The sequence below is a fragment of the Martes martes genome, assembly GCF_963455335.1.
Source record: "Martes martes genome assembly, chromosome: X".
NCBI lineage: Eukaryota > Metazoa > Chordata > Mammalia > Carnivora > Mustelidae > Martes > Martes martes.
In genome coordinates, this window is record NC_137897.1 from 118,337,442 (window position 1) to 118,353,825 (window position 16,384).

General features: G+C 53.5%; 1 protein-coding gene across 2 annotated transcripts; it reads left to right on the plus strand.

The window, feature by feature from the left end:
* The first annotated feature begins 6,053 nt into the window (after positions 1–6,053).
* HMGB3 (high mobility group box 3) lies at positions 6,054–11,095 on the plus strand. 2 transcript variants are annotated; one of them, XM_080795310.1, is made up of 5 exons: positions 6,054–6,138; positions 8,418–8,572; positions 8,798–8,937; positions 9,426–9,600; positions 10,065–11,095. In XM_080795310.1, the coding sequence occupies exons 2-5, from the start codon at positions 8,423–8,425 to the stop codon at positions 10,206–10,208; spliced, it is 609 nt and encodes a 202-aa protein (XP_080651436.1). In that variant the 5' UTR covers positions 6,054–6,138; positions 8,418–8,422; the 3' UTR covers positions 10,209–11,095. The 2 variants fall into 2 exon arrangements, with proteins under 2 accessions (XP_080651436.1, XP_080651437.1); XM_080795311.1 differs by having other exon boundaries at positions 6,120–6,319; positions 10,065–11,078.
* Positions 11,096–16,384: the final 5,289 nt, after the last annotated feature.

Below are 16,384 nucleotides of genomic sequence, written 5' to 3' on the forward strand. Positions count from 1 at the left end.
GTGGGTATTAGGGAGGGCACGGATTGCATGGAGCACTGGGTGAGGTGCAAAAACAATGAATACTGTTACGCTGAAAAGAAATTAAAAAAAAAAAACACACCTTGCCAGACTTGGCTCCACCCACTATCAGAATAAAGCCTTCCTCTTCGCCTTTATTTCATTCTACACTCCATTCAGAGCTGTTGGTGTGTCTACTCTCCAGATTGCAAGTTGCTTGAGGACAGGGACTTTGCCTTGAGAATGTAAGGAGGTCCTTTTGCCCTGGGGCTTACCTAGCGCATCAAGGTCAATGCATTCATTGGTTAACAAATTTGAATGGCGTGGCTGCTCTGCGATCCATAGTGGGGAAACTGCACAGGATAGAACACAGGTCCCTGCCCTCATGTGGCCACTCTCTGGTGGGGAACCCATCAATTAGCAAGAAAAATGTTATAGGTTTCGATTTTCAATTAAATCATCAGGGAAGGTGCCATTAGAGCAAAGACCTCAAAGGTGAGGGCGAGAGTCTTGCAGGTTTATGGGAGAAGAGTGTCCCAGGCAGAGAGGGATGAGCAAGTAGCAAGGTCCTGGGGTGACTATTCCTGAGTGAAGTGGGGGCAGGGTGAGGAGAGAATTGAGACATGGAGTCAGATGTGTATGTGGCGGGCTTGTGTAAGCCCCTGATGGACACTGGGAAGAGTGAGGAGAGGAGGTGAAGCTGCGAGGTCCAGAGCAGAGGAGGGGCAAGGCCCGACGTAGCGGACCCTCCAGCTGCTATAGTGAGAAAAGACTGAAATTGAAAGGGTGGGGCCAAGTGTGGTCAGTCAATACAAGTGCCATCCTCGCCAGAATCAGGTTCTTTCATCATCCGGTGGGTCTGTTTCTAAAATTCTCTCACCTTGGTACTGCTGCACGCAGAGGACCACCTTTCAGGTTTGTTTTGTTTTGTTTGGCCGAGGAGTAGGTAGTGAGTGAAGACAGGGAAGTCATTCCCTTTGTGAAGCCTCACCAGCAATCCTAAGAACGGTGATGCCCTAAGCGACCCCGGGGACCAGCTCACGATAGGAAACTGAGGCCCAGGAAGAGGGACTCGGGAGCATTTAAAAAATAGCAGCCCCGATTCCCCCTCTCCCCACCGCAGGAATCCCTTCGGATCAGATGCAGAGAAACAGCTCGTACCTTTCTCGCAAGAGAGGGTGCCGGCCCATTAGCTACTCAGTGAGTCAGAGCCCGGCCCCTGCACCACTCGAGGGCCGAAGGGCCCTTCCGCACGCTGCGCGGCGGGGGCGGGGGCGGGGGCGGGGGCGGGGGCGGGGGCGGGGGCGGGGGCGGGGGCGGGGAGGCGGGAGCAGCCGCGGGCGCCCTGCGGACAGCGAGCCCGCGGCGCGGCTGAGTCGGGGCAGCTGCCCCGGAGCCCCGGACCCTCGCCCCAGTCTCCCGGGGCCCCGAGCGCGCTGGAGGGTAGGGGCCCTCCGCGGCACGTCCGTCTGCCCCGCGGGCCGGGCCCGCTCGGCTGCTGGTGGCAAGGGCTGCGTTCCCACGACGCGCGGCCGTGGAGGGAGCTGTCGGGCACCGTGCGGGTGCTGTCCCACTCCCCGCCTCCAGGGTCGCGGTCCCCGCGCTCGCTCCAGCCGCCGGGGCCAGAGCGGCCCGGGCTCCGCGCTCTGCGGGGAAGGCGAGCCGCGGGCACACGCCGGCGCTGCGGCCCCGGAGGCCCAGGCGGCCCGACCCGCGTGTGGCCTCGCGGCGGGAGAGCGAGCTCAGGCCGGCCCCACGCGCCCGGTTCCCCACGGGCCTCTCGCGCGGCCTTTCCGAGCCCGGAGTCCCCAGCTCGCCAGTGGCCGGCACACCCCACGGTGGAGCTGAGCTATTAAGGGGGGGCAGGCGTGACCCTAAGGGCCAGGGGCCCGGCCCTGGCTCAGCCACTGATTCCTGGGCCCACCCCGCCGCGTCAGGTGGAGCCCGGGTTAGCGGTCCCTGAAGGTCCTTTCCAGCTGTGCACCTTTACAAACCTGTAAGAGCCATAGACCCGACCCACCTCCGAGACCATTCCCCTCCCTATGCGGCGAAAAAGTCCCGTTGGAATGCAATTTCCACCGAAGTGCAGAGGCGGAGGGGAGCGGGAAGGCTCCAGGCCCTGAACCAGGTCAGGTGGGGGTGAGCAGGGTAGGGCAAGGGCCCCAGGCCCGGCCTAAAGACTCCCTACTTGTGGAGATCTGAATTACAAAAGGCTCTTAGATCCCTACTGAAAGGGTAAGCCTCACTGTAGGATCTTCGCGGCAGTTCCCTTAACAGAGTTTAAAGAATTCAAAAACTCGGCCCCACCCCAGATCCACTCTGGCGGCATTTCCATGGGTTCTTAAAAGGAGGCGGCCCTGTTTGGGCCTCTGGGATGTCACCTTGAAGCCCCAGGCATCCCCACGAACTCCTGGGGGCCGGGTGGGGGGGGGAGCGGAGGGGTGAAGAAGGTAGGAGAACAGGGTTTCACGTTTGTGGCTGAGTGATGAGGACTCCCTTTAATCTTTGGGGGGGTCTTGAACTGACAGGAACTGAAAACCTATTTGAACAGTGTTTGCCACACTTTTCCCCGTTTCCTATTTACTCTCAGTGTTTTCCTAACCTCTCCAGGCAGCCAAGCAGCTTAAGGGATTCTGGTTTGAGGTTCTCCTCTGTGGGTGGGCTTGGCGTGGTACTGGGCCTCAGAGGTGATTGATGTGCTTAAAGTACTTTCCAGTGAGGGCCAGGGCAGAGGCCCAGGGTGCCGTCCGTCACCTTGACCGGTTGGAGCTACCCCCAAGCCATGGGGCCCTGGGCTTTGCTGCAGTGAAGGCCGGCTGCCTTGGGGCCCCTGAGTTTAGGCCATGCCTAGGCACCCGACTTTCTGTCATTTTTTTCACCTTCCAGACTGGTCTTTAGCTCTCCCCGGGTGGCCTTTTACTGGTGACAAGCAGACCACATTCAGAGGCATCTGACCAGCATCGCCTCCCTCGCAAGCAGATTGCACAGCGGCTGGGTGGACAGGTGGGTCAAACTACCTTTGTTAGAGGACACTGAGGCTGGGAGAGGTGAGGTGACACAGCCGAGGCCACCCAAAGTCAGTGACAGAGCCCAAAGCCACAACCTCGCCGCTGCCTCCTAGCCCTACCGTCGTGTCACCTCACCCCCTTTCTGAACGTGAAACTGAGTTATGAGTTTCTGCTGAAGTAGGAGCCTGCTAGGCCACAGCCTGTGTTCAGGCGCGCTGCCACGGACGGGCGGTACTGTGAGGAGCCTCCCAACTAAGGCTTGTGAGGGACAGATGGAGAAACTGGGGAGATTGGACCTGAAGAGGGCAAGGAGAGTTGGGGCGATATGGGCATTTGCTGGGGTGGGGGAAGGAACAGGGAACCATGGCAACTGTCTTCAGATCTCTGACTCGCTCAGCCATGTCATAATCACGTTCCGTGAGGTTGTGATGGCAGAGACCATAGGTTTCAGCTTGAGGACAAGCGCTTCAGCCTGATGGAAGGAGAGGCGTTCGCAGAAGCTGAGGTGGAAAGCCTTCCTCTGAAGAATACGCGCAAACCTTTCATCCTGCGAAGTACGTATGCAGTGATAGGAGGTCAACGGGGCTGAGGTCAGCGGGGCTGTGGCGGGGGTGGGGGTGGGTGGGCTGGGGGTGTGGGGGTGAGGGTGGCAAGGATGGGTCTTGAGGGAGGGTGGTGTCTGGACATCACTTACTATACAGTCTCTTCTACATGGGGGATGCTCTTACTTCCCTGGTTTGGCCTTCAAGCTGCTATCTTTGGGAATGCCCTCGATGTGCCCAGGTGTGAGTGTGTATACATGTGCTGCTTGTGAGTTGCCTGTGCTTGTAAATGTGAACCTCACCATCCACCCAGGGTCCCCCCAAGTAGCGCCTTCTGGGCTCTGAAGGTTGACAGTGTGGTCCACCCCCTTGGTGCCTGCCAACTGCTAAGTGCAGCTTCCCAGTGTGGCCAGGACGCCAGGCAGTGGATGGACCAGAAGGAGACCCCTGTCCCACCCGAGACCCCAACTCGCATCTTGGGCCTAGAAAGGCCTGACAACATTGAGAGGATAGGGTACTCTGGCAGAGGGGAGATACAGGTCAGATCATATGTGGAGATCCTGCTCCCCTCTGGGAAGGGCAGAGACAGGGGAGAAAGGAACAGCCTGGGCAGGTCAGACCCCAAGAACCTCATTGTGGAAGAAGCTGGAGCTGTTTGCCTGGAGGAGAGACCCGGCCTGCCATGAATTCCTGAAGGGTAAGGAACTGTACTGCGTGCAGAGTGGTGAACAGAGATTACCTGGGATGGAAGAGACCACCCAAAAGGGAGGTGGTGAGCTCCCTGTGAGTGGAGGTATGCAAGCAGAAGGTAGGCAACCATTTAGCTAGTTCCAACAGTGCAGAGTATTGGACCAGGTGGCCTTAAGATGTTTGCATTCCTGAGAGTTTTTAAACTGGGGACATGGGGAAGTGACCGCGTACTTGTCAGCTTTTGGCAAAAGCAGAACTACCTTGCCCTTCGGTCTCAGTTGGACCCCTGATGATGGAAGCCTAGCAGTGCAAGCTGGAGGGGTTCAGGTTCCCAGGAGGCTCAGAGGAGTTGGCAAGAGCTGGGTGGGGTAGGGAGGAAGGTGCCTTGTGAGGTCGGTTCCATTGCACTCTTCAAACTTAGCCACGGTTTCTGGAAACAGCATTTGGAAAACTCATCTGGTGGGTCTCTTTTCTAAATATGGGAATTATAAGTAGCTGGATATCTTGGTCCTTAAAGTGCTTTAGAAAGGGAACTTCCTATAGAAAAAGTCATGATGCTTCTTCCATTATTTTCTCCAAATTTCAGTCCCTAAAATGTGCCCCCTTTTGTCATCCTTCCTTTTTCTTCCATTCTTTCCAGGAAGCTTGTGGTGCCTCAAAGCGGGAAGGGCCCTTATATTTCCCAACAAGGCTGATACTAGCATTTGGAGTGGGAAATTACTTCCTTGTGCGTGACTGCCGTATGCAATGCAGAACATTTAGCATCCCTGGCCATCCCCTTCCCTTATAAAATTCCAGCAAGGACTCCCAGTCATGGGGCACTTGCAAACATCCCTTAGAGGAGACACTACCTCCCTCGACGTTTTGAAAACCACTGCCTTGAACCCCTGCCCCCCAGAAGTGACTTGCTTAAGGCCGTATCACCAGCCAGTGGCAAAGCCAAGGCCAAGTCAAAGCCCATTCATTCATAACAAGAACTTTTATTCTTCACCAGGGTGTGTGTCAGGAGAGCAGAGGGAATGCGGACCTGAACTGAGGCAGTTAAGAGGAGGGATTCCCTGCCCACAAAACTACAATGTTTCACAATTTTTCTGCTTTTTGCCAAACTCCGTTTTCCTTCTTAACCCGCCTACCTTGCCCTTTCAGCAAATGCAAGCGCAAATCGAATTTCTGGCAATTAGTGCACAGAGTCTAGCGGAGCGCGATCCGCAGGAGCAGAGTCAGGTCCCCTTCGGGCGGGGCAACAGGGCCCAAGCGCCTAAACTCCGAGGTCTCGGCGAGCGAACCGCTGTCTTTCACCCGCATTGAGGAGCTAGCGAGCTGCGGCCGGGCCCCTGCCGCGGGGCTGCGCCGGAACTGGGTAGAGGTGGAGGACCGTGGACCCTCGCCGGCCGGTCCCTGGAGGTTTTTCCGGTTTGAGGGGCTGCCTGGAGACCAGGGAGCAAGGGCCGGGGCAGGCTTCAGGGACACCCAGGCCGTGTCGCGGCGGCAGCAGAGAGGTCAGCGCAGCTGGGCTCGAACTCGTCTTCCACGCCGGAGGCCGCGGCCGCCGGGAATGGCGGGGCCACCTCTCCAAAGTCCTTTGAGATCCTAGCTCGGTTCGGGGAGGGGTGGGGGTGTGTGGGAAAGCGAGAATATTATTATCGCTCTGTTTTGCCTCGGCAGCCAGCGCCGGCGGGTTGTTCTGTTTGAATGAATGATCCCAGAGGCCGCGCCCAATAGGCGCCCGCGCCTGTTTAATATGCATGAGGCTCGCGGCCAATGGCCGGGCGAGGAGGCTGTTTTAAACGGCGGAGCCCGCTGGCCAATCAGGCGGCTCTCGTGGAGGCAGCTAGCGCGAGGTTGGGGAGCGCTGAGCCGCGCGTCGTGCCCTGCGCTGCCCAGACTAGCGAACAATACAGGTACGTTTCGCACCGCCCGCTCCCGCCGCCGCCGCCGCCGCCGCAGCGCCCGCAGAACTTTCCGGCCCGCGCCGCCGCGAGCGCTCTCCGTTGCCGCCTCCCCCTGCCTGTCGTCCCTGCGCCCTTCCCGCCCCTTCTCCTTCCCTCTTGCTAGGTGGCCGGGAAGGAAGAAGCAATTCAGGTGTTGCAACTTTTCAATGCTTCATCCTCAGCTTCCCGCAGTCGGGGCTGAGCCCCGTTCGGGGAGCCGCCCTCGGCCGCCGCCCTGCCCCCGCCCCCCCATGGCAGCGGCCGAGGGGCCGAGGCCCCCAGAGGCCAGATGTTGGGGTAGCTGCGGCGGCGGCGGCGGTGGCGACGGCGGCGGCGGCGCGAGCCCAGAGGCGGCTGCGGGCTGCGGGCTCCGGCGGCGCGAGTCCCGGCGTGGGGCGGCGGCGGCACTGGGAAGGGGGCCGGGTGCTTCCCGGCCCGGGACGGACTCGGCGAGGGGCGGGCGGCCGGTGCCCGCTGGGGGCTGCGGCGCGGGCAAACTTCGCTCCCGGGCTCGACCCGCCGCCGCGCGGGCCCGCGGGCTGCACTGCTGCTTCTGCATTAACATGGCCGTCGCGGGAGCGCCCGGCGGCCGGCGGGGGGAGAGTGGGTGCGCGGGCCGGCCGCCCCCCGCTCGTCTCCTGCCCGCCTGCCCGCCGGCCGCCGCCGCCGCCGCCGCCTCGACCGCTGCTACCATAGCTGGTGCGGTGCCGGGCTCCCGGCGAGGTTAGGACGAGCGGGCGGGGCGCCCGGGCGGACTCCGGCCTCGGCCCCGGCGCCCGCGGCCCGGGACTGGCGGCGTGGAGGGCCGGGGGCGCCGCCGCGGGCCCCGGCGCGGCCGAGCGTCATGGCTGCACGGGCGCCTTTGTTATCCCAAGGAGTGCGCCCCGCGCCGGCGGGCGGGGGGGGGTCCGGCCCGCGGCCCCCGCCGCCCCGCGCCCCCGGGCGGCCCGGGCGGGGCGGGGCGGGGTGGGGTGGGGGCCGTCGCGGGCGGCGGCGGCGGGCGGCGGTGGCGGGGCCGGGACCGCTTTGTTCGCCGCCGCCGCCGCCCGCGCCGGCCGCGCGCGGATCAGCCATTTTAGCGAGCGGGGCTCGGAGGCTCGGCGGGCGCCACCGTCGCCGCTGCCGCTGCCGGCCGGGCTCCGCGCCCTCGGCGCGCCACTGCCACCGCCGCCCCCGGCCCCGCGCGCCCCCCGAGGGTGGCAGCGGGGGATTTCAGGGGCAGTTTCTTTCATCAGGAAGCTTTTGACAAAATGGAAGGTGAATTATGGGTGTCCGGGTGACCCAGCACGGGGCCCGGCCAGACTGCCCGCTGCCAGCCCCGGGCTCCCCTGCGCCCGTCCCGCCCCACCCGCGCAGCTACTGCGGGGCCCTAACGCAGCCCCTCAGTCGGCCACTGCAAAGGGGAGCGCTTTAGTTTTACATGATGACCTTGGGTGTGGGAAAAGGAAAAGATGGCGGGAAGCTGGGGGGTGGGACAGGGACGATGACACGCCACAGCTGCATTTTTATTTGGAAACTTTGGAGAAAGTATTCCTAGCTGGACACGCGTTCCGCTTTACAGATGAGCAAGACTAGCCTTTTTGGCATCCCCTCCCCCTTCAGATAATGACAAAGTGGCAGATTCGAACTCATAGTACAGGGATAGCTGCTCACTTGCCAGATCACCTTTCTCACAAAAGCCATTTTTAGAAGCCAGAATGCATCAACAATAGTGAAATTTGAAATGTTCCCTATTTACAGTTCTCCCGCTTTGATCTTGTGTTTAGCAGCAGTGACAGGATTTTTGTGTCTGTAACGGAGCAGTTAAAACAGTTGACAGCTAGCCTTAACTCATGGGTCTCAAGCTTCTGTCATCCGCCTGCACCCTTACAAATGTGTCCTCCGTGCGCCCTTTCCACTCTGTGGTTGTACTTTCCAAAACGTAGTAGCTCTGAATCGGAATGTAGCGCTGAGCCACCCCAGTTGGGTCGGTTCCATTTGGAGAACTTGATCGCTCTCACTCTCTGAGAAGTAACTCGCAAACCAGCGCGCTTCATGCTGGTCAAAAGTTAAATGACAAGCGACAGTGAAGCTGATTTCCTCCCCACTCTGTCTTCAACTGCCAGTGGCATCAGGCATGGTGTGGGCAGGGGGGCTGCTTCCTAACGGTGACCTTAATTTGGATGTTGCCCTGCCTTTGGTGTATGTTGAAGGTGTGTTCTAGTCATTGTATTTGTTTTTCTTTGTCTCTCTCCCTTCATCCATCACAGTCAGGATGGCTAAAGGTGATCCCAAGAAACCAAAGGGCAAGATGTCTGCTTATGCCTTCTTTGTGCAGACATGCAGAGAGGAACACAAGAAGAAAAACCCAGAGGTCCCTGTCAATTTTGCAGAATTTTCCAAGAAGTGCTCTGAGAGGTGGAAGGTACTTTTCTTTCGTGTCCTTCAAGCCAGCCTTGGTTGGAGTTCACACATGGGGCTCCTCACCTTCTGAGTAGCCCCAGGTGGCTCTTCTCTCGCTCCTGGGGTCCTCTTGCCTGCCTTTAGAATTGTGCGTGTGCTTTCTTTTTTTTTTTCTTTTTTAAATCTGGACAAGGGTTTAAGTCCTGCTCACTGCACCGAGGAACTTAACAGGTCCTGTTCTTTGCAGACTATGTCTGGGAAGGAGAAATCTAAGTTCGATGAAATGGCAAAGGCAGACAAAGTGCGCTACGACCGGGAAATGAAGGATTATGGACCAGCTAAGGGAGGCAAGAAGAAGAAGGACCCTAACGCCCCCAAAAGGCCACCGTAAGTGACTGTAGGGTTCAGGGTAACAGTTAAGAGCTTTCCTTCTACTTGAAGGGTTTTTAAGAGGACATGTTGCCTAAAAGTGTCAAGATAACCCTGCCACGCCTTCTGTATGTGGAGCTTTAAGGTGCTGTGCCAGGAAGTGCGATGTGCAGGCTGAGGTAACTGGTGAGCCGCGTGCTTGCGGCGGTTGCTTGCGGCCTTTCCGTTGGGAGGGACGCACCCGAGTTCTGGCTGTCAGGGTCCTTAGGTGTGTTTTCTCCCGCTTCTCCAGTAACTGAGAGACCGAGAAAATACAATGTATTTCTGCAGCATCTTAAACTTTGTAGGACCTACAACTTTGTAACATTGTGTATAGTATCACACATTTCTCCACTTTAGGGAGCAGTCCTAGTGGTAGGAAGGAAGTAGGTGAGGAACAGGGGATTTTGGCTTAAGCTCGTAGTTTCGCAGGCTCGCCTCTAATTTATACGGTTCTCTCCTCGAAGGTCTGGATTCTTCCTGTTCTGTTCAGAATTCCGCCCCAAGATCAAATCTACAAACCCTGGTATCTCCATTGGAGATGTGGCAAAGAAGCTGGGCGAGATGTGGAATAACTTAAGTGACGGTGAGAAGCAGCCTTACAACAATAAGGCAGCGAAGCTGAAGGAGAAGTACGAGAAGGTGAGATGGGCCCGGCTGTGCCCGGGCTACACCAGGCTGCACGGGCGAGCCGCCAGCCACCCTGGGTCTGGGTGGGCTGGGGGTGTGAGGCTGCTTTGCTGAGCTGAGGAGGGAGCCTAGCGTGCCAGGGCCATCTTCCAGCAAGGTCGGCCGCAACTGCTGGTGTTCAGGCTTCTCTGTAGAATTTTGTCTTTGGGACGATCGCAGGCAGGCTTGAAAAGTTTGCTAACGTGTGGGTTGCCCTGGGCAGAGAGTTTGATAGTCCTATTAAACACCCCTTAACTTTGAAATTCCGGCGGCCAAGAACCAGATTTGTGTGTGTCGAAACAAAGACTTCAAATAGCAGCCCTGTCTTACTCGGTTGTTTTCAGTTCTGAGGTAGGGACAGCATGTTTCTAGCCTTTGCTAGAACAGCTGCAGGAGAGCTTGTCTGTTCATTTGGAATGTGTCCCCATTCCTTCCAGGATGTCGCCGACTATAAGTCTAAAGGAAAGTTTGATGGCGCGAAGGGTCCCGCCAAGGTTGCCCGGAAAAAGGTGGAAGAGGAAGATGAAGAAGACGAGGAGGAGGAAGAGGAGGAGGAGGAGGAGGAGGAGGAGGATGAATAAAAAAAAACTGTTGCTCTGTCTCCTTGTGAATACCTTAGAGTAGGGAGCGCCGCCATTGACATTGACACCCCTCTTATTCGAGGCGTGTCTGTTGCCCTCGTTAGGTTTAATCACACAATTGGGTCATGGTCATATTGTAGTTTCTCAAAGTGCTCTAGAAATTGTCAGTGGTTTACATGAAGTGGCCATGGGTGTCCAGAGCACCCTGAAACTGTATCAAAGTTGTACATATTTCCAAACATTTTTAAAATGAAAAGGCTCTCGTGTTCTCCTCACTCTGTGCACTTTGCTGTTGGTGTGACAAGGCATTTAAAGATGTTCCTGGCATTTTCTTTTTTTTGATTTGTAAGGTGGTGTTAACTATATGGTTATTGGCTAGAAATCCTGAGTTATCAACTGTACATATCTATAGTTTGTAAAAAAGAACAAAACAACCGAGACAAACTCTTGATGCTCCTTGCTTGGCGTTGAGGCTGTGGGGAAGATGCCTTTTGGAGGGGCCGTAGCTCAGGGCGTGCACTGTGAGGCTGGACCTGTGGACACTGCAGTGGGCATCCATTTAGCTTCAGGTTGTCTTGTTTCTGTATATAGTGACCTAGCATTCTGCTGCCATTCGTAGCTGTGGAGAAGGGGGGGGTCAGCTGGCATGAGAAGTGTTTGGATCCTTTTTAGTTAAGTGCGGTAGTTTTAAACTGTTTGTTTTTAAACAAACTGTGGAACTCTTCATTGTCAGCAAAGCAAAAGAGCGACTGCATCAATGAAAGTTCAAGAACCTTCTGTACTAAACACGATTTGCAACGTTCTGTTATTTTTTTGTATGTTTAGAATGCTGAAATGTTTTTGAAGTTAAATAAACAGTATTACATTTTTAAAACTGTTCTCTATTATAACAGTCTAAGTTTCTGAGTCACAGCAGTCTTAGCTAACAAACAACCCACTCCATTGTATTTGGCGACTAGCCTCCCTGCACATCTGGTATCTTCTCTTAATGTGGCCAGCTCGCTTAGGATACAGCGGAAGAGGCAACTCGAAGGTACTGCGTGATTTTGTTTGTGTCTGAGTGGCATTAGGATGGACAAGCCAGGATAACTTGACCCAGGCAAGGAGGTGCAGAGAGGGGGGCGGTTAGGATTGAGGCTGACTACTATGTAGGTTTATTTTATTTTTTTTTTTATTTTTTGCCTCCTGCAACCGCCCGCCCTCCCCACCAATGCCAAGGGGCCAGATTCACTGCTAAACAGCAAAAATGTCTTAAGGGATATGGTATATCACACCTTCAGGCTTGCTTTTTCCCTTTTCGTCGCCTATGCCCCAGGTACATGTGGCGGAGGTGTCACTGCTTCTGCTCAGCACTGGAGGAGGTGTCTTGAGCTGCTGCTTCTGTCCTTCTGGACCCCAGGGAGGGGAAGGGTGGTGGGGTTGAGAACAGGTACCGTTTGCTTTCCTACTGCTTCAAGAAACCCAACACCCCAAGGACGATGACCGGGGTTCCTGTTGTGGCTGCATCTTGGGCCACCTGTACAGGCTGATGGGGATCGATTGTTTCTAAGCATTTACATGCATCCTCTGAAAAGTAGTATGGCCTGCCCACAATTTGAGCTCATCGATTGCAACCGTAGGTTGGTGGTTCAATGTTGTTGAACTGGAAGAAGTTTGGTTCACGTTTCAGTGGTTATTTCACGTTGCTGGATGATGTCCCATTTTGTCCCAATTGGGGAAGGGGGTGATGTGATGGCCACAGTGGCACATGGTGGCATTAAAAATCCTTGTGAGGGGTGATCATCTTATCTGTCGGCAGTAAGGAAGGGCACCGTGTTGTGGGCCGGTGTCCCCACTGCCCGGCATTATACCCTGCCGTGTGTGTTTGAGGCTGTGAAGCCCTCGGACATGTTTTAGTTTCCTTACTCAGGAGAAAGTTTTTTCTTAAAATTCACTATTTGCAAAATTGCATGTCTGTGCAAGGCTGTGTCCTCCCCACCCTGTCAGGTCCTGGGTGGGTATGTCACGGTCATGGTCGCCGGCCCAATCTCTAATCGGTATTCATAGCCATTCCTTTTCACATCAGAACTGCTTGTCCTGTGTTTTTCAAGCTCTTCTACAAAACGACCACTGATTTGAAAACCCTTGGTCCTGAGGTTTGCCCAGAGGCACTTGTTCCAGGATTGCCCCTCTGCTTCAGCCATACCCTTGTCACTTTCCTCCAGCTGCTGCCCAGCATGCAACGTGGCGGGCTAGGACTAGGGAACTGGTCAGCCTCATTGAATACGGAAGAGAAGCTCCACTTGTAGTCCCAAAGGAGAGCAGACTTGCTAAGTGGTGTCTGTCTGGTTGTAACTCTTTCATGCCTGCTTTTTTGTGCTACACCAGTGGGGGAGCTGCTTACGTGATCTTTGACTATGGGGACAGAGTTCTAAAGAAATTCCAGTTAAGGCTGCTTGGCCCCACATTTTCACCCCAGCACAAGGCTGCTCCTCTTAATGGAATGATGCTCTGTAGCTTCTCTGAGACGTTACAAGTGGCATGGTGTCACCACCTAAGGCTTCGGCTCAACTTGATTTCCGGGCCCGGAATATGTGATCTCGTAATGCCAACCTGTTACTTTTTTTTTTTTTTAATCAAAAGGACAGTACCTGCTTTCTCTAACCACCTCTCTCCCAACCCCCTCACCCCATTTTTGAATGGTGTTTTATCCTTTGGAAAGAACAAGGCTGTGATGTAGCGATTATTGTCTGTGTCTCCTGTGTGTCTGTTCTTGTCACAAATGTATTTGGGGGCATTGGATGCATTCATTTTCTGTAATAAAGTTTCTTAATCAGTCTTCCCAAAAAGTAATCAGTGGGCTGTCTGCAATCTGTTCGAGATACTGAACCTCTGTGTTTTGGGTTGATTATAATCAAGGTTCTAGAAGTACAAGCTTTGCTGTAACCACAGATCTGAACTGTTTAATGGAGGGATCCTGTCAAAAAGGGCAAGTGTGAAGGATTCCAAAGCCCCCAGATCAACCCTTCAGCCAGAGGGGTAGTGGGGGAGTCGGCCCTGGAACCCTACGCCAGGGTAAATCTGCAATTAGCAGGATGCTAATGAGCTGCCCTGCCCGTTGACAGAGTGGCTGGGTACTTGCAATCAGCCCAGCCTGCCAGCCAGGGCCTCCTGAGGCTGGGGGTCAGGGCCTCACTGGCTGACCGAGCCAGGCCCCACAAGGCGCTTTAGATGAGAGCTGTGGGGGCCGCTTGCTCTTCTTCGGACCCTGGCTTAGTTTCCCGTGGACCCAGGGCTCCTTGGGATGGAATGGCTGGCCCCAGGCTTCTCTTCTTGCTTCAACCAGAGCATCCCCTCACTCTGTTCTTTTTATCTTGAGCCTCCTCCTGAGATTTTAGCTTAAAAAAGAAATGGGGAGGGGCGCCTAGGTGGCTCAGTGGGTTAAGCCTCGGCCTTGGGCTCAGGTCGTGATCTCAAGGTCCAGGGATCGAGCCCCACTCCCCTCTCTGCCTGCCCCTCTGCCTACTTGTGATCTCTCTCTGTCAAATAAATAAATAAAATCTTTAAAAAAAAAAGAAACAGGGATACAAAATCAATAAACTAAAAAAAAAAAGCCCCCACATCAATAGTTACATAAAAAGTATTTGATAAAATCCAACACCCTTTCATAATTAAAAAAAAAAAAAAACACAACAAACCAAAATACTCAGACAACTGGGAATAGACGGAAACTTGCTCAGCCTGATAAAGAGCACTTAGGAAAACCCATAGCTAATACACTCAGAGGAAGACTGAAAGCTTTCCCCCCACCAAGTTCAGGAACAAGACAAGGGATACCCAGTTGTGCCAGTGGTATTTATCGTTGTACTAAAAGTTCTAGCTGGGTCAATTGGGCAAGAAAAAAACAAACGCATCCAAACTAAATATGAAGGACTAAAGCTATATCTTCACAAATGACATGATCTTCTGTATGGTTAATCCTAAGGGATTTCCATATAAAAGAGAAGAAATGAATGAGTGAGTAAAATGGCAGGATACAAGGTCAGTATACAAAAATGTGTTGTATTTCTACACATTAGCAATGAACAACTTGAGAACAAAATTCAACAATTCCATTTACAATAGCATCAAAATAAAATAGTAATAAGTTTAACAAAAGAAGGACAAATATGGGGAAAAATATGACACATTGTTGAAAGACATTAAAAACCTAAATAAATGGAAAAACATCCTGTGTTCATGAGTTGGAAGACAAGATTGATCACATAGCAATACTCCCAGAACTGGTCTATAAATTCATTGTAATTGCAATCAGAATCTCAGCTAGCTTCTTTGTAGAAATTGACAAAATGATTGTAAATTTCGTACAGAGACTCAAGGGACCCAGAATAGCCAGAACAATCTCGGGAAAGAAGAACAAAGGTGGAGGATTCAGAATTCTTGATTTCAAAACTTACTACAAAGCTATAGTCATCAACACATTGTGGTATTGGCATAAGCTCATCATCTCTGCCCGGATCTGTTTTTCACCACAACCTGCCATCTGGAACTCTACCCAAGGTGCCTTTACTCACTCTCCATAGTCAGTTCCCAAATCCTGCAAAGTGTACTTCTTAAAATATCTTGGATCTACCCCTCCCCTCATTCATGCTGTCCATTGTAAATAAATATCTGTCTTCAAATTCTCCTATTAACCTTTTTGTGCTAGGCTAGAACTTGGGTTTTCAGGGTTTTGCTCATCAATATCCCTCCAGAAAAATCTCCAATTCAGACACCATGGTTGGATTTGTCTGCTAAGTGCCATCAGAGCTGGAGTTAGAGCCTAGAGATATGCTGTAGCTCAGGTCCTCACTATCTTTTTTTTTTTCTGGGCAAATATGATAGCTTCCCAAATGATTGTCTTTTTTCCTCTCTTGCCTCTACTCCATTCCCAGACCTAGTATAGCTATAGACATATAGTTGGTGCTCAATATGCATTCACTGAATAAATAAATGGATGAATGAATGAATGAATGAATGAATGAATGAATAGGGACAGATCAGGGGAAAGTTCAACTTGGGTAGAACTTGAAGGCCATCTTTACAATTCTGAACTTTCCTAAGGTCAAGGCAGGCACTTAAGCATTTTCATCTCTTCGTGTTTCCGGAGTAGTAGATGGTGATATGCTCAGATGTGTTTTGTAGCTAAATTATACTGGCATCTGTGAGGAGAATAGAAGACACCAGAAGGGGCAAGAGTGGATGATGTAGTGTTAGGGTAAGTCAGCTGCTACAAAGAGCAACCCTCAATTCTCTCTCTCTCTCTCTCTTTTTTTTTTAGAGGGGGAGAGTATGAGAGTAAGGGAGAGCGGGGAGGGGAGGGGAGGAGAGGGGCAGAGAGCAACCCTCAGTTAACACGATTCTGAATATTGTGACTTAACACAATAAAAGGTTTACATCTCACTGACATTACAGTTCCAATCAGATACTTGGCTGGCAGCCTTCCAAACTGTGACTCAGGGATCCCGGCTCCTTCCATTCGTGGTGCCACCGTTTTCAAGCCGTGACCTCCATGTCACTGAAGAATAGGCTTTACGATAAGGCCTGGAAGCTTCCATCCTTGTCACCCACATTCCATGGTTTCCAACTGAACTGCAGTCGTTCTGTGTGCCCAGGAAGAAAATGAAATGGATTTATGGACACACAGCGTTGCTCGGCCATCGGGGAAGCTGGGATGGGGGGTGGCTGTGGGACTCTATCTAGGTGTGATGTGGAAGGCTTGTCCAAAAGTGGTGGTAATGGGGGTAGATAAAAGAGTTGGATTCAGGAGAGATTTAGGATTGCTGGGACTTGCTAGAGGGCTGGATGTGGGGGGGGCATGAGGAAGAAGGAGGTGTTGAGAATGAGTCTATTGTTCTCTCACTTGGGACATTGGAGGGGTAGCAGAGTTTTTCAGTAAGACAGAGCCCCTGAAGAGAAGCAGGTTTGAGAGGGAATCACCTCAAGGCTTAGCCGTGTTCAGAAGGGGTAACAGGTCCGAGCTCACATTTCCCCGCAAGGGAAAGTTTGTAACTTGGAATCACAGACCATTCATGCTGTCAGCCTGTCTTTCCATTTTCGGACTAGTCTAGAATTTGCATTTCTCAGGCTTTTTTTTTTTTTTTATCAGTTTCCCTCCAGGGAATTCTCCAGCAGACACCCTGGTAGGATCTGTCTGC

Bases quoted from the DNA above. Each gene is read 5' to 3' on its own strand.
- HMGB3 (XM_080795310.1), top strand. From the start codon at position 8,423: ATGGCTAAAGGTGATCCCAAGAAACCAAAGGGCAAGATGTCTGCTTAT. The intron at 8,938-9,425 runs GTAAGTGACTGT...CTCTCCTCGAAG, and splicing joins AACGCCCCCAAAAGGCCACC to GTCTGGATTCTTCCTGTTCT. The intron at 9,601-10,064 runs GTGAGATGGGCC...CATTCCTTCCAG, and splicing joins TGAAGGAGAAGTACGAGAAG to GATGTCGCCGACTATAAGTC.